This window comes from Talpa occidentalis, unplaced genomic scaffold (assembly GCF_014898055.3).
Source record: "Talpa occidentalis isolate TD23 unplaced genomic scaffold, MPIMG_talOcc4v2.1 talOcc4.16, whole genome shotgun sequence".
Taxonomy (NCBI): Eukaryota; Metazoa; Chordata; class Mammalia; order Eulipotyphla; family Talpidae; genus Talpa; species Talpa occidentalis.
The window spans coordinates 2235201-2256029 of record NW_023601653.1 but is presented as its reverse complement, the minus strand read 5'-3'; the positions used below and the strand labels follow the sequence as shown (position 1 = coordinate 2256029).

The 20829-nt window shown below is 54.8% G+C and overlaps 1 protein-coding gene across 4 annotated transcripts in view; it reads right to left on the bottom strand.

Moving 5' to 3' along the window:
• EFCAB6 (EF-hand calcium binding domain 6) overlaps positions 1-20829 on the bottom strand; it is a 143126-nt gene that overhangs the window by 9818 nt on the left and 112479 nt on the right. For all 4 annotated transcript variants that reach the window (XM_037513407.2, XM_037513409.2, XM_054695992.1 and 1 more), the window contains 3 exons: positions 14763-14958; positions 11928-12119; positions 2578-2805 (listed from right to left, as the gene is read on the bottom strand). In XM_037513407.2, coding sequence (XP_037369304.1) covers positions 2578-2805; positions 11928-12119; positions 14763-14958 — 616 coding nt within the window. The remainder of the gene's footprint in view (positions 1-2577; positions 2806-11927; positions 12120-14762; positions 14959-20829) is intronic.

Genomic DNA, 20829 nt, shown 5'->3' with positions numbered 1-20829 from the left:
TCGGGCACGGGAAGGGTGCGTGGGGCGCACCAGGAGGCAGGCGACGCCTCCGCACGAGAGCAGCCTGGGCTGGGGCGTCCGCTTGCCCGTCTGCGCCCGGAGCGGCCTTCCCGGCACAGCGCAGCTCTGCGGGCCTCACCGACTCCAGCCCCGGCTCATGCCAGACTCGGCTGCTCTCCACGACGCAGACGGCATCTGAGATGTGTCGCCTATTTTTAGAAAGCGGCATTTAAAAATAAGCGCTTAATTTTGGGGGGCTGGGAGTAGGCTGGATGTGCTGGATGGTGAAGCTCTTAGTGGACAATTAAAATCGAATTCTCTCTTATGAACGCCAGATACGCTGGCATGCCATTAATTTATCTCCGTAATTAGAGTGCGGATTTACTTTTCGATGAAATGAAAAATTTTCATTGGTAAAACCTTTATTAGTTGGCCCCATGGAATAATAGCTGCGACTGTATTAATTTTGAAGCCTCCGGTCCATCCCCGGCGGTGGAGGGAAGCGCCTGCACACGGGGGTTTGACAGCCCCGGGCTGGGCTGGCGGCTGGTGCTTTCTCTGGCAGCAGCGAGGATCACACCAGAGCCCTTGAGAAGGTGTTATTCTGGGCAAGTGAAAGCTGACGTTACAGCACCAGCGTCTTCAGGGAGTTCAGCCTCCACGAGCAGGTTCAGAGCCCGGCGGGGGTGGGGGGTCCTGCTCCTTGAACACTTGCAGCCCCTACTCCAGCTCTGAAGGGGCCTGAGCAGCTCTGGCGGGGAGGGAGGGAGCACATTTGCCCCTGGGACCTGCAGGAAGCTCCTGGCTGCCCCTGAGCAGACCTCCTGGGAGGGGAGGGCCGAGCTGCTTTTGTAAGTATCTTGGATTTCACCCTCACCTGGATTCTTCTCTGGGAAGGGGGGTGGTCACTTGACTGAGACCTGGAGGGGCTCACAGTGGCCTGATTCTGGGCTGAAGGGCAGTCTGTTTCTCCGCTTGGGTGATGCACTGTGTCACCCCTGGTCTGTTGGGGTGCTGGGGTGAGGGACGCGGTGTAGGGTAAGGTAAAAAATCAGGCTTTTCTGCCCTCCCGCCATCGGGATAGATGAGGGAACCCTGTGATCCTGAATGCGTGCCTGATGGTGGGCACCTGGAGTGGGTACACCTGTGCTAAGACTGTGCTTTTAAGGGCGGTGTCACCGGGACGCCAGGAGAAGCCGAAAAAGAAGCCCGAAGGCAGAAGCAGAGAACGCCAGAGAGCCCAGATAGAGTGAAGATTTGCTGGGGGCTGGGAGGCTGGTAGTCCTCCCAGCCCCCCAGCACCCCTGCCTGCCACGTACCCGCTGAACCCCCCCAAAAACCTGCAAAACCACTGAGGACTCTGACTCCTCCTTTACCCGGTCTGCATGGGATCAGAAAACCTGCACTGTGCCCGTTCCTGGCCTTTACACGCGGTCACTTCCGGGCACCAGGACCTGCCGAGCACTGGCTGGGAGCCAGGCTCTGCTCAGGCATATGGGAAGCAGGAGCTGGTGTCCAGTGGGGCCACAGCTGCAGTCAGTCAGCAGTTCGGGCCCTGGGAGTGCCCTGCAGGTGCCCTGCCCCTGGGAGATGCTCTCGCCTTGCAAGGCCATGAAGGCCCCAGTACCGGGGCAGCAACCCCTGCGCAGCCTCTGGGAGGCGCTGCAGAGGCCTCCCCTGGGGTTCTGTGATGGGCAGGAGTCCTCAGGGGAGCCTGTGTCCAGCCTGAGGGCAGAGGAGACACTGCAGGGGTGGGCTTGTCACGAGCAGGCCGGGCAGGGGCCTCAGCATCCAGAAGCACCAGCAGCAGAACAGGGAGCCCGCTGGAGGGGGCTCCACCTTCCCCCACTCAGGTGGAAATCTCAGGCTTGCATTATTAACCTCCTTAATGAATCTACTCCTCAGGGTAGTGAGCTCAGAGGCCTGGGGGTGCTGTGCGGGAGACTGACCACATTTTTGGATACATAAGCCCAGGGATGATCGAGGGAAGCGGGAGGACTGTGGCTGCGTTTCACTTGATTCAGAAAATCAAAGGGACATGATTAAAGGCACATGACTTGCACCCTGGCCGAAGCCTCGCGTCTACACCTGCCGCAGAAGCCAGAGGCGCCCGAGCATCTTCAGAGGGACTGTAACCAGCAACAACCACAAGCCCTGCACACCTTCAAGCACTTTAAAAATAGAGAATGGTCCCAAAGAAGCGAGCGCAAGTGGGAGACAGCGGCGCGCGGCGCTAGTCACTGGTATCCGATCAGGGAAGGCAAAGGACACAGTGATCCACCGGACTCTGCCGCAAGCAGCCTGGCGCTCACGCATGTGTCGGCCCGCACGCGAACACAAGAGGTGGCGTCTCCGGGGATGCTGCGGGAAACGCCTATACGATGCAGGCAAGAAAAATATTCACGCGATTACTGTTTTCCTACTAACTTTCCTGTTTGGGAGCTGAACGTGTAGGGACAAGACACGGAGTCTAGGAACCAAACCGCTTCTTTGTTGGGGGGAAATACCCCAGAAAACGGTCTGAAGCTCTTCCTTTGCTGTGCGGGACTGGCCGGGGGCCTGGGGGGAGGCGCTGACCTGCTCGTCCGTCAGGACCTGGACGTGGCGCGTGCAGATGGCCCGGAACTCGTCCCTGGAGGTGGTGTTGGTCTTCATGGTGTCGAAGCTCTCCAGCTCCTGGGCGATGGCGTGGTAGTGAGCGGCCACGGCTTTGTGGAGCCGAGTCAGCATCTCCTGGGTCGCCGCGTCCTTGGGCGACCTGGGTGGGGGGCCTTTGGGCATTTTCTCCACCCACGTAGCAGCACTCTGGGAAAAACAGAATGGAAAGTGGATCCATTTAACAACGAACGAATCACCCCTGGTTGCTGGGCCTTTACCAGGGCAGGCCGGCGGGGGCCCAGCTAGGAGCCCGGGGCTAAAGCAGGATCCAGCACTGGTCCAGCTTGAGCTGAGGTGGAAGCCAGGCCGACCTGCGGGAAGGAGGAGCCGAGGTCGGGGTCCTGGTGGGGGCAGCCTGCCAAGGCCGGCCTGCGGGCACCGCCTTTCCCTTCACCCACCGCGTGCTGGGTCCCTGGGAAGCACAGGCGTGCGCCGGGAGCCGGAGGGAGTCAGCAGGGATGTGCTGGAGGTCGGTTTTCATCCCGGACACGCCGGCTTACTCGGTTTGTTCTTACAACAGACATGGAAAGGCATAGTTTCATGACTGTTACCACCTCAAGCCACCGCACCACTGTGGCCAGTGTCCCCTGAGCTTGGGACTTTCCCCACCCACAGGGATTTCATCCTGGCGAGTCTGGGCCCCGCCGGTGCTCGGGAGCGGTGCTGGACAGCGGATTATTCAGCCCCCTGGCCTGGCGCGCTTTCTCGGAGGCTTCTTGGGGGCGGATGCCTGGGTGTGACGCTGCCCACAGTGCTGGGGACAGTCTGTCGTGGCGGAGGGACAGCTTGGAGGAGGGGGAAGGACTGGTTGCCAGGAAAGGAGGGCAGCAGCAGGGTCTTCCTACCGTACACTTAGACGATGTGCCGGCAAGAGGGCTTGGGAGCGAGGGGGTGCACCTGACGGGGGGTGGTGAAGGCTGCAGCCCACGTCCAGCACCTGCTGCTGGTGGCTTCGGGGGACAGATGGGCCGACAGGAATAGCAGGCCAGGGGAGGTTACTGTGCAGCCATCAGCAGATGCTGAAAACGATGAGGGCCTGTGCGCCTGTCCTGTGGCTCTGGGGGGACTCTCGGGGGCGAAGCTCACGGGGAGGGGAACAGCTGAATCCTGAGCCTCCCTGACATGCATCTACATGCTGCAATTAGGAAAAAGTCCCCCCCAAAGCTGGCGCTGTGGTTGCTGTGACAACAGGTCAGTTCCTGGAGAGGAAGATGTGGGATGGGAGGGGCCTGGGCTCAGGAGCACCCAGGGGTGACAGTGCCTGACAGCTGCCCTGCACCAGGGCGTTCTGGCAGCCACACTGGGTGTCTCCATCATCATAGCTACCGAACAGCTCTGACGAGGAGCAGCCAGGTAGGACCTTTGCCAGACAAGAGCGCCAAACCCACTGGGTACGGGAGTGTCGTATGAACACTAGGTCACGACGAGCCTCCAGCGGTACCACGGGCGCTCCATGCTCCTGCCCTCCAGGAAAAAGCAGGATCTGTGCCACACAACACTGCACTGAACACGGGCGCTGCCGGGAACACCCCCAAACCCGTGAACACACACGCTTACGCCCGCCACAGCCCGTCCCGCCCTTGGCCAGCAAAGGCCAACAGAAGCTCTGAAGGATGTTCACTTGAGCCAGCTGCAAAGTAAGTGGATGCTTTTCTTCTTTCACTCTGGAAAATAACGGTGATATCACAGATGTTCCTTGTGTATTTCCAGACAGTCGGAAAGGCAGCTCCTGCAGCTAAGCACCCGGCGCTTCCTGAACATTCCGGGATGCGGGCATGCGCGTCCTCGAGGACCCTTCTCCTGCAGGTGCAGCCACGCCGGAGAGCCATCCTCCCGCTCGTCACACCCGTGGGGCCCTTCGGGGAACACAACCAGGGAGGACGAGGGTGGACGCGGCCGGCACAGGAGGGTGGGGTGCACGTCTGGACTGTCTCCGTCTCTGGCCCTGCTCGAGCCTCACCTGCCTGGCGGGGTGGCGCCCGCACACGCTGGCAACACTGCTATTTTGACAACAGATACGGGAGAATTCCAATGACGGGCTACATGTGACCTGAGGGTCATATGCTTTAACCTCCAGAGGAGGCCGAACGTTTTCTAGAAAATACACAGGTAACTAAATTTAAATAAAGTTTACAAGAAGCCTGAGTAGGCGGGGAACCACGAAAGAATCGCTGTTAAAAGATCTACCGTCTACCCCTGGAGAGGTGTGAAACTCGATGATTAAAGGGCAAGCTGTATTTAACTTCTAAGGAACAGACAATTTTCCGTTAGTCAAATTACTCCTGAACACAGAAAGGGACACGCGGCACCACAGCTGGCTTCTGTCACCCCAGCAGCAACACAGGACAGGGAAGAGGCTTGCGAAGAAAACCAATTCACGGTGCAGACAGCAATGCAAAGACACTGAAATGTCTTCCGGAAGCCGCCAGGGACGCCCGCATCCTGCCGAGACTCCCCCCCCACCCGGGACCACACAGGGTCTCTCCCGAGCACCAGAATCCTTCAAGAACGAGTGGACTCCTTACGTGAGCGCAAGGTGGCCTATCAACAGACGTCAACATCTCTTTCAAACCACAGATTTAACAAAACCCTGGTAAGAATCTCAGTGGGCATTTGGAGGAACCGCTAGACACACTGACCTGAAAGCTGACCGAGAAACAGGTGTGTGCGGACCGCCGTGAGGTGTGGGCAGGCTGGCGGCAGGGAGACGCCAGTGTCGAGGCCGTCGTCTGCTGCTCTCAGCTCAGGCGGGCCCGGGACAGGCCCGGAGCTGGGACCTGCTCCCACCGGGCGTGAGAGGGGGAGTCGTCACCCCACAGGCCTGTTGTGACACATGAAAACCAGAGCCCCAAGCTACTCCCCAAGCCACCCTGGTCAGGATGCAGAGACAGAGAACAAAACAGGACTCGGCTCTTTCCAGAGACCAAGCTGGCGGGATGCTGGACACGGTCAAGGCTGGAAGGGGGAGATGAGGCGCCAGGATCCTCCATCTGACTCATACCCCCCCATGTGTGGCCAGATACTGGGGAAGCAGAGGGAAGAGGCTTCTGTGGGGTGCAGCCTCGTGGGAGGGAGCGACACAGGGCCCGTCTGCAGGGGAGCAGAGGCCTGCACGGGGGCGTGTGTGGGGCTGACCTGGGCACGCAGGACTTCCAGGGGATGGAAAGCTGGGGTGGGAGATGATGGGGTTCCGAGGCAACAAGCTGACGCCGGTGAAGTCTTGGGGTTCCCACGGGCTGCCTGCAGACTCAGCCCACAGGCCTGGAGGGGCTTCCCCACACTCCCCGGGGCCAGGAGAGCAGCGGGAGGTGGAGGGGTGGACACAGGGCGCTCGCTGAAGAGGCACAGAACAGCGAGGGTGGCCACGGCCGCCAGGGAAGGTGCTCGCGCTGCTGGTCAGAGACCTGCTTTCCTGCTGCAGAAATGACGACCCCAGGGCTCCAGTCACATGGACACCAACGGGGCAGCAAACCCGAGGGCTCCAGTAGCCGCACCCGTGGGCACGGCCGCCACTGCCTCAGTGCCCAGGTGGCCCGGGATGCGCCTCCTCGAAACTCACCCTCGCCACCCAGGGAACCCTGGCTCTGGGGGGCAGAGCCGCTGGCTCCTCGCGAGGCGTCTGGCTCGGAACCTGCCAGGCGCCGAGTCCTGGTTCCCGCCCGCGCTCCGCAGCGCGATCAGCCCCCTCCAGCCCCACTCCCAGCGGCAGCGGGTGCCAGGGAGGAGCAGATGGCTCCTGGTCTGGCGCTTCTGTGTCCCTGGCGCTGTTCACGTGACCACCGCATCTGAACGGAAAAAACAGAGCTTTTCTGTAACTTGAAGAAATGCTTCTCCTAATGAGAACAGACACCACTGTCTTCAGAGGCAAATGCCACTGTCCAGGAGAGGTACGCTTCCCATCTAAGGAGACTCGGGAAGGCCGGACGGCTGTGGGTGAGGAGCGGGGCCCCTGCTGTCCGCGCCGTGGTCCCCAGCAGGACCCCCTGGACCTGCATACCCAGCGCCCCCTGCAGCCTCGAACCTGACAACTGCGGGCAAGGCTGTTCCCATTACTTTTTTTTTTTAGATTTATTTTTTCATTTATACAAGAGCTGGGGTACAGGCCAGATGCGCGGGAGGATGAGAGGATTCACCAGAGACAGAGCGGGGAACAGAACAGGCAGACTGACGAAACACACTGCTGAGGGGAGCAGCGGCCGAGACAGGAGAGGTCTGCGCGCCATGTGGGTTTCTTCGAGGCAGGCAGGGATCCAACCGGCGCTGCAGAGGCTGTGGACAGCTTCACAGCGCTGTGCTCAACCGCCTGCGCCACCGGGGAGGGCCCTGTTCCCGTTACTTTTTACAGACACACCCCCACACACCCCGGAACCGCACGTAGCGCAGGTCATAAGGAACAGTCATCCCTCCAGGGGTCGACCACCATTCACTGTTGCCAGAGAACATCCCTTTGTGACGGCATCATGATGTTGGCAAAATATATCAGAGCAGCGATGCCCCCGGCGCGCAGGACCCAACCATCAGGGGCCTAGAAGGGCACCTCCCTTTTGGGGGAGCTTTCAGATGCTGTGCACCGGATACTCTGAAACTGTGCTTCCAGCCAGCCGCTGGGGGACAGGGGCAGGCCTCGGGGGCCCGGAGCCGGCTCCCCCTGCCCCATCACCTCCGGGCTGGCGGCCTCCAGCAAGTCCCGCCACCCCTGGGCGTTGGGTCTCCATGTGAAGTCACAGCAAACGTTTCTGCCCGTGACTGGCCAGTGGACTTCAGTCAAGTCCACGCTGCTTTTCAGCCAATAAAATTTAACTCTTTTGTTCTCGACCGGAGTCCCTCAAACCTGTAGAACCTTATTCCCTTTCTTAACCGCGGAGGCAGATTTGAGTTTATCTCCTACCTCCTTGCCTGTTGATTTGCCAATAAAAGTGGTTTTTCTTCACAAGAGTGGATGTGACTGCCTGACCTCTGCTGGGGGGGGGGGAGAACCCCGTGGCCAGGTAACGCCCTGGGCTGCACCCAGACACCCCACAGTCCGGCCACCAGATCGAGGCAGTTGTCCAGGTGTTTGTGGGGGGCCTTCTGGCCGAGACAGCCCTGACTTCCTGATCAATAAAGGGGGGTGAGCTCAGACAGCCAGCCAGGCCCCTGGGTGTGGGTGGCTTTTTGGCATCAGACCCCTTGACGGTGGATGCATCGTAAAGGGGCTCAGTGACACTCCTGTGGTGTCTGGGTGGTCACCTGGCTGGGGTTGGGCAGCCCGGTTAAGTCCATTCCAGCTGTCAGATTAGAAATATGTCTGTATGTTAATTTAACTATTACGAAGGTTATAATTAGCTAATCAGACTGCATGATTCATCGGCTAAGTTTGTTCTGAATACTCAGGGAGACAATTATATAGTTTTTCCCATGATTCCTCACAGGAGGAAAAAAAAACCCTGAAACTTCATACAGAATTCTTAAGAACACAGCAGGTAGCAAGGACTCCTAATTAGAAATACTCGGTAAAGAATTCCTCCACCTCCTTTTAAAGAACAGTATAATTACTTCCAAGAATTGAAAAATTGCTTCATTTGATCAAATATTTTGATTAGCAAAGAAATTAATTGTACTGTATCTTCATTTGTATTTACAGTGAATAAATGAAATCTAAAAATAACAACAGCAGCAAAACTGCCTGTCAAAAAAAAAAAAAGAAGATAAAACATTAAAAAATCCAGATGAAAGTTAACTGGAAGCTCTGGGCGCATGGAGATGGCGCCACCCTACCCCACGGGCCCACCCGAGGGCGGTTGTCTCCCAGGAGGGCCAGGGCCCTGGGTGGGTGGGCCAGCGTCAGAGACGCGGGCAGCTGTGGGCAGGAGCGAGGGCCTTGCACCAGCTTCCACGCACAGCTCAGGTTTGCGCTGCCTGGACCAGGGATCTCTTACCATGCGAGGCTTCTTTCTGGGCAAATCTGAAGATTCCAGAACTTCCCTTGGAAAGGCCGCAGTCAGGCCAGGCTTCAAGTCCATGACCCGAGGCTTGCTGAGGCCCAGATGGGGGAGGGGCGGCGCGGCTACCCGGTGCTCGCGGCCTGGTCCTCGCTGCTGCTGATTTTCGGGGCTGGGGTGGAGGACGCGCCTTCTCCCAGCTCCAGCACCACCAGGCCAGCGGCCCTCTGGCCCCAGCCCGTCACTGAGGACCCCCCGCAAATCTGCGTTGGCCCGAGTGACCCTCTCCCAGCCTGCCGCGGCCTCAGTGGGGGGACAGGGTGGGGGGTGAAGGCAACAGATGATTCATTGGCGGGGGAGTGAAATTCAGGGGGGCTGTTTAAACACTGCTGACTGCTATCGAGAGGGCCTCGCTTTTCCACCCCAGGAGCAACGGCAGACAACAGCCATGATGTGGCTTCGTAACTGCCTGAAGTCATCCCCAACAACCTTGGGGCTCGCTCCTGAAAAGGAAACTCCCCCGTTCTTTATCACGTTTATTAAAAATACATGGAGCCCTTTCTATTTACAATAAAAACAAAGATAAATGGAACTACCGCTGTTGGTGACAAAGATAAACAGGACGTTCACAAAAGATAACAAACACCTGGATGTGCTCTGCCCAGTCTTCTTTGGCGGAAAACTACGACCTGAAAGGAACGCGCACCCTCGCGGCGCGGCTCCGGAGAGCATGTGCCGCAAACGCAAGTCGGGAGGGTCCCGGCCCCCCACTCGGAGCGGCAGAATAATTACTCGGTATTGAATAAGGATGTGTTTTGTTTAAAAATTCCATTATTTCCATGGTGATAAAGCAGGAAGACTCTATATGGGTTTCTGCTAGGTCTTTTAAAAATGCTATTTCTGCTCTGAGCGTTATTTTTATATTCATGGAAGGTACTGAAATTGCACTTTAGGACTTAACAGAAACGTTAAGCAGGAATGATTTTCTAAAAACAAGAGGATACTCTATATTTTACACATAGCATTTTGAATAGAAAGTATTTTTCCCAGGATGAGAGGTACTTGCGGAGGACAGGAATTCAGAAAACGCTTTCACCCAGCTTGGGAGAATCTTCGGGAGAAGCTCCGAGGGCCGTCGCACGGAGCCCGTCCTCTGTCTCTCTTTCCTTCCTTCCTTCTTCAGCAGGTCCACGGCTGCTCTGCAGCGGAGGCTGTCATCTTCCTCTACACCTCGGGCCCTCCTCTCCACCCCAGATTAGGGGTGCGGGCCCAGGGGCACCAAACTAGCTCCTGCCACCAACCTGCACCTCCGTCTTCTGTGGGCCCTGGGGCTCTGCACCACCTGGCCTGGTCCTCCTCACACCCAGTGTGGCGGGCAGGCATGGCGAGGTGCCCCGGGCTGAGCCGGGGGTGGGGGGAGCCCGGAGCCCTGCCTGCTGAGACGCAGGGACCTCGGGGTGCACAGCAGGAGGAGCAGGCGGGACACAGACCAAGGCGCAGCCACCCCCAGCTTCTGAACGCGAGGCGGCACCTGCTGGGAAGAGCCCCATGACCTCCAGCCCCGGGGCGCGAGGAGCGGCCCAGCGGGCTCTGAGCAGGCGTCCTCTTCACACTGCGCTTCGGCCTCCTCCAGGCCCGACCGACGGCGGCTTCAGTCCCCGCTTCCCCGCTCCAGGAAGAGACTCGGAGTCCAGCGGGCCCCAGCCGTCTGAGTTACATCATGGTGACTTCCCCGCCCCCCAGCGCATCCCTTGGAGGGGGAGGATGACCTGGATCACGTCTGACGAGCCGGGGGATCACGCAGTCGCTGTCTGAGCTAGGGCTTGCCACGTTCTCTTCCCGTCTATAAACATGCCTGCCCAGGCCCACATTTTAGCAACTGTCGTGATGAACAGTACCGGCTCCTGGACAGAGGCTTCCCAGGCCAGCTGCTCCCAAGGAAGCGACCCCATGTCTGCTCCCGGCTTGCAACGATTGTCCTTTGGCTCAGAGAAGGGGGGCTGACGCCTGCGGCAAGGGGCGCAGGGCCTGCGGGTCTGCTGCTGCTGCCACCTCCCCACCTGAGAGCAGATAAACAGATGAAAGATCCCCCCACTTCCTGCCACCTGCCCCCCAGGTGTGAAGGAAGCTGTGCTTATAAAGTGTCCACTGCAGTAGCAAAATCTGGGGAAAGCTGAAGTGCTGAGCCGCGAGGGGATGGAAGGAGCGATGCAGGCGCCGTGGCCAAAGTCTGGGAGACTGTGGGTGACGGTGCGGTTCAATGCTTAGAGCACAGGCGGGGCACGAGCTGCGCAGGCAGGGCTGTCCAGTGCAGTGAGGAAGGCCACGTGCTTGAGTCCAAGCCCACGGCAGCATCACTCGCGAGAGCGAAGCCTCGAGGCGACCCAGCACCCGTGGGCCGTGAGCGCGTAAGCAAAGCAAGGCGCGTCTTCCAGTGGACACGCCCGTCCCGCTGCAGGGGGGACGTCACTTGCTCATGCCTTATACACCTGCCTACTCCTTGCTCTAGTAACCTCACTGCCGAGCGCTTATGCCAGGGACGTGTTCAAGGCCTTAGGGACGCAGATGCTCATTACACGAACCCTATGCAGTTAGAAGTGGCCTGAGTGCCAGCTCCGGGGGCAGTGAAGGGCGGCCCAGGGCAAGCCGCTGCTTGGCAGGAGAAGGGGCCGCGGCCCTGGCTGTTCTCACTCGGCGCGGACTGGGGCGGAGACAGCGGTGCTGGTGGACACCAGGTGGGAACTGTTCCAAACGATGTTGGCCAGTTACAAGGAGACACTGGGACACAACGTGGGAATAAACCACTTGCGTAGCCAGAGAAACAGTCCTGGGAAGGAACGAGGCCCCGGGGTCAGGCGGGGCACACCCTCCTCCAGGAGGCCCTCCTGGCTTCCCTGGTCCTTTCCTCCTGCCCAGGTGCCCGTGTTCAGCCCACTCTCTGCACCTCCACCTTCACCCCGGGCTTGGCCGGCTCACAGCCCGGGGTCTGGTGCGCAGTGGAGCCCCACAAATGTCTCCCCAGTGGGCCCCAGTTTCCTCACTTCAAACTCGCAGCTTCACTTGCCTGGACCCCAGATCATCTGCAGGGATCTCAGATTCCTGAGAACTCAAAACTAATCAGGTCAAAGCAAGCTCCCAAACTTCTTTGGAGAGAAAAACTGGCAGGGAAGGACACACCTTCACCCTCAGATACCCTCTGCAAGGCTTAGAGCAACCTTTCAGCTGGCACGAGCCGACGCCGTGAGACTGCCAGCCCCTCTGACAAGGTTTTAATCAATCGCCCAATTCGCAAAGACAAGTTATAGCCCACTTGCCAGAAGAGGTGCTTACGGCTACAGATACCCTTACCTCTTCGTGGAAATCGTTGAGGTTCTGGAGAAAATACTTCCAGTTTATATGGGGGTTTAGATGAAGTCTCAGTCGTCTCAGAAAATAATGATACTGGTTATCTGTGAGCTTGTAACAGAAATCTTTAAGAACTTGTCCAAAATCTGAAGCCTTGACAAAGCCAGTGTCCTCTTTATCCAAGGCCAAAAATGTCTAAAAAAAAAAAAAGGGCAGAAGCTACTGTCAAGTGAATATTTCAGAAATACTTTCGTCCACATTGCTTCTGAAATGCAAACGAATGCAAATGAAATCAAGTACCTGCTGGTCCCTGCAAATTCTGAATGACTAGACACTAAAATACTACACGACACACCGCTGGTGCGCGACGGGGCAGGGGCAGGACGGGGCTTACCGGTCAGGAGGGAAGTTCGCTTTCTTCACCGCTACTTGGGTATCAGGAAGAAGAGGAACCTCAGCCCCCAGCCTGGAAGGGGAGCCCCACCCTAGGTCCAAGAAGCCCGTCCCAAGAGCATCAGGCTCCCAGGGGAAGCCTCTTGCCAGGACTGTCCACCTGGATCCCCTTGCCCCACCCCCTGGCACTAAGTCTCCTGTAACAGGAGGCTGAGCAGCCCCCCAAACTGGGCAGCGTGGTCTCAAGGCAGAAGTCAGGTTGCAAGAGGCCAGGAGGGGTTGTCAAGGGGCCACCCTGTACCACCCACCCGCCCCCAGGCTCCGATGTTTTCCAGCCCCCAGCCGGACCTTGGGGCCAGACCTCGGGCTCTGCCTGAGCCTGTGCCGGAGGCGCTGGGGGCAGCACCGAGCCAGCAGCATAGTAGTCAAACTGGAAAAGTGCAAAAATATGCTATAAAAAGAAAGCACATTTTTTCCCATCTGTCGAAACAAAATCATTCATTTTTATTGCACTAGAAAATCTGTATCGAGTGGTAGGTTAAGATCCTTTTTTTTAAGTAAGATTTTAATGTGTTTGCAGACCCCACATCACATCCCCATTACGGCTCATTCTCCTCAGGGCCCATCAGGCCGGGGTGCGTGTGCCCACATCAACCTGACAAGTCTCTGTTGTTGTGAATCTGGAGGCGGCCGGCGGCACCGCGGCATCACCACCGCGGCCGGGGGAGGCCTCTGGCCTCATGGCCTGATGGCGGCCTCGGCCCCGAGCTCAGCTTCTGGGGCGCCGTGAGTCCCACGTAGCGGGTTCTCCCACAGCCGCCCGAGACGCCCCTGCCAGGCGCCCGGTGTGGGCGGAGGGTGGTCTGACGGGGCCCCCGCACCCGGCTCTGGCAGGCAGGCAGCGGGGCCTGTGTGGCCCTGGCTCCTGGGGCCTCCCTGTCCCGCCAGCCCACAGGGGGCATCAGCGTCAGAGGTGAAAAGGCTTAAGACCGGATCAAACGCCACCCGAGGGGCTGTCCCGACATTTCAGGCCCCCGAGGCGCTGGAGGGCTTTCTCGGGGAGACGCAGAAAGGTGCGAGTCCTCGAGCCTCGCCCACGGCCGCCCAGGTCTCGGGCCCTCTTCCCTCGGGACACCTGCCGCCCTATTGGCCAGAGAACCTCACTGTCTCGCTAAGAACCCCGGGGCCTGAGAGGTGCTTCTCCTTGGCTCCTCCCAAAGGCTCCATGGACCTCAGTTTGAGAAACATCCCTAGAGCTGTTCTGTGGGGTCACTTCAAGTCAGACGGGGCGATGCCCTTTGGCAATTTGGGTTTTTTTGTCTAATAGGTTTTCTGTTATTCTCACTTTTTTTGCAAAAATTCTGAAAATACGCACTGATACTTAGAAATCGGGAGGTTTCATCAATTAACATGAAAAATGCAAAGATCTAGTGCGCCTGGACCCTGGCCTGGGCCCTGGCGGGTGACCCCCGCGCAGGCCATCTCGGGGTGGGGCACTGGAGTGAAAGGTGTCGCGGTGACACAGGACACACTCATTTTGAAAAAAATAGTTCAAACTAATTTTTCTCTAACGATCATCAAGAGCTAGCACTCAAATGGTCAATCTTCACGGAGAACTCCGAGACTGGGAAAGCATCTGCTCTCCCGGATGAAGGCCACGTTCACTGGCATGCCACGGTGTTCCAAGCTGGCTGGGCCGCACCTGCCTTTCTCCAGCGTCCCTGCAGCTGGCCCTACCCGAGGATTCTCTCCCACCGGGCACTCAGCCGGCACGGTCGCAGCTCCACAGGTCACCCCACGACGGCCGTGCCCTCTATGCACCCAGAGCTGCCTGGCGGCTCCGGATCGGTGGTCCTGCTAAGAGCAAGCCCTGCCCTCCTTACTGCTGCTGTTGCTGCAGGGGAAGCACATTTGTGGGGCAGCGGGGGACCCCGCTTCCTTGCCAGGGGCACGGCCAACCAAAGCACTGCTCCCCAAGGCCCACGCAGGGCCGCTGCACGCCTCGTGCCAGGGCCCTTCTGACGCCCTCCCTTGGCTCCTGGCTTCCCCACGAGTCTGCGCCACAGCCTTGCCCGAACAACCTCTCCAAGGCCACCTCACAACATTCCCTCCATGACCAGTGTCCCGGGGGGCCAGCCTGCTCTCACCTGGGGTCTGTCCTCTGCCCTCTCTCCTGAAACCCTCCACTTCACCCCAGATCCAGCATCTGCTAAACATCCGAGCACTTTCCACTCAGAGAACACGCCCCAGGGTACAGTGGTGAGGGGTTTTTATAGCCAAACTTGGAGATTCCTGATCTGATCGTGACCCGGTCAGCCCAGCTCCTGCCCCCCACCCCAAGGAGAGCGGAGAGGGGTGAAGGGGGACCGGAGGGCCGTTTTCATGAATTGACATGAGAGTCAGAATTTCAGTTTTCATGATAAAAGCCCTGTCGGGCTGCCGTACCGCGGCCAAGGCCAGTTCGGAGGCGGCGACAACCTCCTGGACATGCTTCAGAACTTCCTCTGGGTTCAGTGTCGAAAAATCAACCAGTGCCTGCTCTTCCTTTGTGTCTGGCTGAGGTTTTGCTGGCTTGCTATTCTCCACTGCTTGTAAGAAGTCAAGGTAGTTGATGCAATCATTATGCCAACTGATTCCCCAACTTGTCCCAAAAGAAAGAAAAGGATATATTAGTAGTAATACAGATACACCACCTTGTCACTTATTCATTCAACAAACAGTTGCTGAGCAGAGAGCAGTGTGGGGAAGATGCCTGGTGGTAAGACACTGCTCGCTGGCCTGTACGTGGGCGCGGACCCATCGGTTATGCTATCAGACGGGGGGCACACCTCATCTGAGAAAACAAGGTAAGGGCGAGAAGCGAGGACACAGGTCGTGGCAGCTGGCAGGGCCGGGCCACCTGCAGGACGTCGCCATGGGAAGCTGGGCCTGACGGTGCACAGACATGGTCTGGAGCAAGGGCACGGGGTGGGCCGAGGGGACTGTGGTCATGGAGACCTTGGCTAATGAGAGCCTGGACCGAGAAACAGCAGAGGAAGCTGAGAAGGAGGGGGATGTGCCAGATGCAGCAAAGGGGAAAAGAAGAACTGAGTAAAATTTATGTCAAATTCTTCATCAAGATCAGTTGAAACTGAGTCTTCTAGCTGGAAGCTCTCAGCAGATTTTATGAAGCCTGAATAGCTCAGTATTTTCTCAAATAAAAATTCCATCTGAGTGTGCGTCTGCACAAGGACACCCATGTGGAAACAGAGGCGCCTTCCTGCCCTCAACTCCAACACAGAAGAAAGAACAGATTGTGAGATGAAACCCAAAAGTTTCAGGCGAACAGGGAGCATATCTGCTAAAGATGTAAAATAATCTAAAATAAAGTTGAATCGCACTCAACGTTCACGTGGCCATAACTCCAACCCGCTGGGGACACGGGCTCTTGACCACCTGCCCCTTCTGCTGCTGCTTGGGCAGGCTGGGCACAGCTGCCCACACAGGGGAATGGTCTAGAATGTGGCTACGCCAGAGAGAGAAGTTTCCAGTGACTCACATTATCTACTGCTAAAGGAAACCAGCCAGAAGTGCGCTTTTCCAACCCGCAGCTGCAGAGCAGCCTTCCAGGGGCCCCGACGGCGTCTCACATGGTGGAGGAAAAGGGTAATCAACTCTATTTCATCAGCAGGATAAATTGCCAACTTGGTATTAAAATTTAGTAATAAAATCAAATGCATATGCTAATCTCAGTATTATTTAGAAAAGTCTATTTTGGATCTAGAAAAGAATAATCTACATATAATTACAAATAACAGAGATGTTTATCATCAAGAGGTCTTTGAGAAGAAACAAGCAACTGAGCAATGGATCCTTATTAAGGTTTCAATTCATAAAAAAGTTGATCGCCCCCATTGAAAGGTGGACTGCAGAAATTCCATAGTCCTTTTGTTGGCGTGTGTATAAGTATCAAGACTATGTTTTAATAAGACTCTCTTATAATCATTTGGTTAATTATTTATCTGGTGCTATTTTCCTGTGATTTATTCTTTGAATGCATATGAATTCTTATTCAGCTGGAAATAGACCGAGTGTTTAAGGAAGAAGAGAACATATAGGCATGTGAGGGTGAAACGGTCCTCTTTCTCTGTCTACGGAGCATCAGGCTTCTCACAGCTTGAGTACAAATGAGCACTGTCTTCAAAATTCGAAGGGGAAGTGATTTCTCCCCAGGATTCTCTGCCCAGACAAGCTCTGTGATCTGCATGGGGGAGAATAAAAAATATTTCCGACAAAGAAGTCAGAAGATGTACTGCCCATTCATCCTTTCTTAGGAAATTACTTCAGGAAGTGCTCCAGCAAAAAAAAGAGTGTAAATGAAGAAACAAAAAGATGTGGGATACAGGAAACAGGGTGTCCGGCCCAAGAGACTAGTGGGGACAGCCAGGGTGGACAGCCACTTGGGGGTGGCAGAGATAGGGCAGGGGAGTGCAGGGACAGGGTGGAGGGTACCAGGGAGGAAACTGGACAGACAGAAAGTGGGAGAGAAGGCTGAGGAAAGCTGAAGATTGGCCATGTTGAACTTCCCCTGTGCATTCCCCGGGATCTAAAGAGTGACAACAGTTAACGCAATCACCCTTTAGGGCCCCAGAAATGGCACACAGCAAAGACCCACTTTCCCCGTATGCCTTAGAAGAGATGCATGAGTGCCCCCGGGGGCCTGCCTGTGACACAGAAGTTTGGGGACGGTGCCCCGGAGAAGGAATTCATGACCTAGACACTCAACGATGTTTACAGAGCCGTGATTATGAAACGCTGTCTAATGGCTTGTGAGTTTTTGAATCAACTTACGAACCAAGAAGGGAAGATGTGGTTTCGGCTGCAGGACAGAAGGTTGAATTTAACCACCTTTTCTAAAGTAAAATAGAAGCTGACAGAAGATGGGATGAGGCAGGAACAGGGAGGGAAAGTGACAGAAAGGAGGGGAGCCTGTCAAGTGTAGAACTTGGAAGGTCACTTTGTCTCATAATAAGCAAAAAGTTAAACAAGCTGGAAAACAGTGATTTTTCTTCGGTCCCGTAAGATGCTGAGGGCAGAGGGGAAAATGTCACCCTAATATCTAGACAGAGAAGAGAATACAGAAAAGCCAAGATCTGATTTCCTGGAGCAAATATATTTCTTTGGAACTAGAAGCTGGTAAGAATTCTTAGTGCTAACTTGAAAACCTGGTGGGGGCTGTGTGTGAACTAGTGTGAAAGTAAAAGGGTCCTGGGGACCCAGTCGTAGGGGCTGCCCCTTCTTTCATGGCTTTAGGGATCCTACCAGGTTGTCACAACTAGGACCTGAGGATGAGCCCCTGGCCCTGGCAGGGAACGGGGACAGTAATCCTTGTGAAATGGGCCCAGAGCCTTCTCCACTATGATTTTCCAGGGCAGAGACCTTACCACAGCCTTATCCCTTCTGGGGGAGAGGGAATTAGCCATTCCCACCCCCCCTTTTGCCTTTCTGACTTACCCATTGGATTAAAAAAAAACCTAAGAAATGCTACGCAATACTATGCAGCTCTACGGAAAGATGAAATTTTTCAATTTTGACAAAATGGGATGAGTTGAGAGGATTAAGCAAAGTGAACTTGTTCAAAATACAGGGACAAATATTGGATGACTTCACCTGTATGCGCAATGTAAGGGAACAAAGCAGATGAATGGAGAAAAAACATAAAAATAGACCAGTGACACTAACACCCAACCTGGGATAACCAGAGGTGAAAAGGGTGGGGGGTGGGGATAAGGCTGAAGGGGGCAGGAGAGGTGGTGGAGGGTGCTTTGTTTTTAAATGTATATGTTATAATATCTTTTGTTTCTCATCCCTAGTTGATCTAATAAATGGTTGCTCAAAGTAATAACAACAAAGCAGTGGGCCATCACAGCACACGGACGGGGTGGGGGGGTGGGGGGTGGGGGGGGTGGAGGTGGGGGGGTGGTGGGGGGGTGGGGGGTGGGGTGGGGGGTGGGGGCCCGCGCTGCCCCAGGGACGGGAGTGAGGTCAGGCACGGCCTGCTGTTCATGCGCATTGCAATCTCAAGAGCAACTGCTAAATTTTGTTTAATGTTGGGGTACTAATATTCTCAATTTTTCGAAACAAGGACGTAAGAGTCTTGCACTTAGTCACAAAACATTCAGCCAGGCACAGCCAGCGTCTAAAGCAAGAGAGCAAGGGCACACCAACGCAGTCAGAGGAGGAGTAATCAACTCCAAGTTGCTTCAGTTTAAAAGTACAAGAGTATAAGACTTGCAGTTAGATAAAGTGTGTCTAACACACACGTCCAACTCTGTCCGGACTTCAAACCCTTCTAAAATTAGAGAAAAGGGAGCTTTAAAAAAGACACAGTGGGGGTTCTGCTCCCCACTCTGTCTCTGGTGAGTCCTTTCACCCTCCCAGTTCTTGTATAAATAAATAAATCTTTAAAAAAAAAAAAAGACACAGCAGGAGTGTGGGTAGAGCAGGGTGCTCTGGTCCAGCAGCGACAGCATCACCTGGGACCTTGTACCAAGGCTCCCAGGTGGACCCCAGACCAGCTAAGTCAGGGAGCCTGGGGGAGGAGCTAGCAAGCTGAGTTTCAGCCAGGTCTCCTAGCGATTCTGCAAATTGGAAACTCAGAGAAAGAAGGGGCTACCCAGAGGGGGGCACCTTGGAAAAAAAGCTGGAATCCTGGCCTTGGGTGCTTATTATAAACAACACCAAACCTGAAAGAAAAAGGGGTGTGAATGCAATTCCAGGAAAACCCTGCCTGTTCTCTGAAATCCTGATGCAGTCTCATTAGCACCTCCCTTTCCTAATACTACCCCAGATAAGTCCCTGCTTCTCCCCAGTGCAGGGAGAGGGCTTGGGGAGCGTGGTCGGCCATGTCCTTGGCATGCTGGCTCCTGATTAAACCTGATTTCCTTCCGCCAACTCTTGTCTCCTGCACTTCAGCTTATGAGCGGTGAGTAGCCAAAACCCAAACTCCAGTAAAACATCAACTGCTAAACCTCCAGTTTTCTTCTCAGTCAGCTTTCAGAGTGCTAGCAATAGGAGACCCAGAGAATCTTCTCTGGCTGGGTTGCCAGATTTAGTGGGGGAAATCCTACAGGGATATCCAGTTAAATAAGAATTTCAGGTAAACAAACAAAAAAATATTTTTAGCATGTGCATAACACATATTTATACTAAAAAAAAACTTTATCTGAATTTTATATTTAACTGGGCATCCTTTATTTGGCAATTTATTCCCTGGGAAACTGACCAGCTCTAAAGAAAAGTTTTAAGGAAACCGCTTTCCAGATGACCCTACAGTTCAAACCAAAGTTGGCAAGTTCTACCGATGTGCAGAACTACTAACCTGCTTCTTAGTACCCTGTTTTTAGCGTAAGAATATTTTTGAGGAAAGAATCTAGCAGAAAAAAAAAATGCAACACTGAGGAGAGACTTCTCAGGTGAAGAAAACTTTAAAAAATTCTATTGTTAACTTATTCAGAGAAATGAAATAATGCATCCATGAAACAAGAACAGGATGCTATGAAAAAGAAACATTCTAAAGAACAAATTTGAGCTCTGATAATTAAAACTATGACAGGTATGATAGCAGAAACCAAAATCTCACAAAGTTGAGGGCTAAACTGAGGAAATCTCCCAGAAGGTGGAGCAAAAACAAAGACATCAAGATAGGACAGGTTTAAAAACACAAGGCCAGTGGAATCTTAAGGCCCGTCATAGGTTAAGCTTAGAAGCCCCGTAGCCTTGTCCCTTAACCATCAGGACCTTAAGAATGCAATCTTGGATGTTTTCTTATCTATTTCCTGTTTTTAGACCAAGATTTTAAGCAAGAATTGTGGAAAAATTGGCATAGACTTTCAAAAATGAATGTTCTAAATATGTTTTACAGGATTTGATGCCTTGTTAGAAAATCTGTTTTCAAAGAGGGAAACATGTTCAAAGCCCCCAAGCATATTTCTTCAACTGAAAGAGTTGCAAATTTTCTTAAATTGGGTTCAACCTGGATGTTAGCAGAGGAGTATAGGGAACAAAAATGATCTGATTGAAATTATCATATAACTTTTAATTTTTAATCTAAAAAGGCTGATAGGAAAAGAGATGGATTGAGGGCGAATAGGGATGATTAGGGATGGGGAAAGAAATATGGTTTTGAGGCCAGATTCTTCCTAAGGAAAAGACATTGTAAATGTATTTGAAAAATTTTTTTTATTTTAATTATTATTTTTTTAATAGAGGCATGTTTTATTTATTTGTTTGTTTGTTTGTTTTGTTTATACAAGCACTGGGTACAGTCAGAAGCGCGGGAGGGTGAGAGAATTCACCAGAGCCAGAGCGGGGAGCAGAGCAGGCAGAAGGACCGAAGGACACTGCTGAGGGGAGCAGCGGGCGGCAGGAGAGGTCTGCGCGCCATGCGGGACCCTCCTCCGGTGGCCGGGGAGCAGCAGGGGATCGAACCGGCGCCACAGAGGCCGCGGGCAGCTTCGCAACCCAGCGCTCA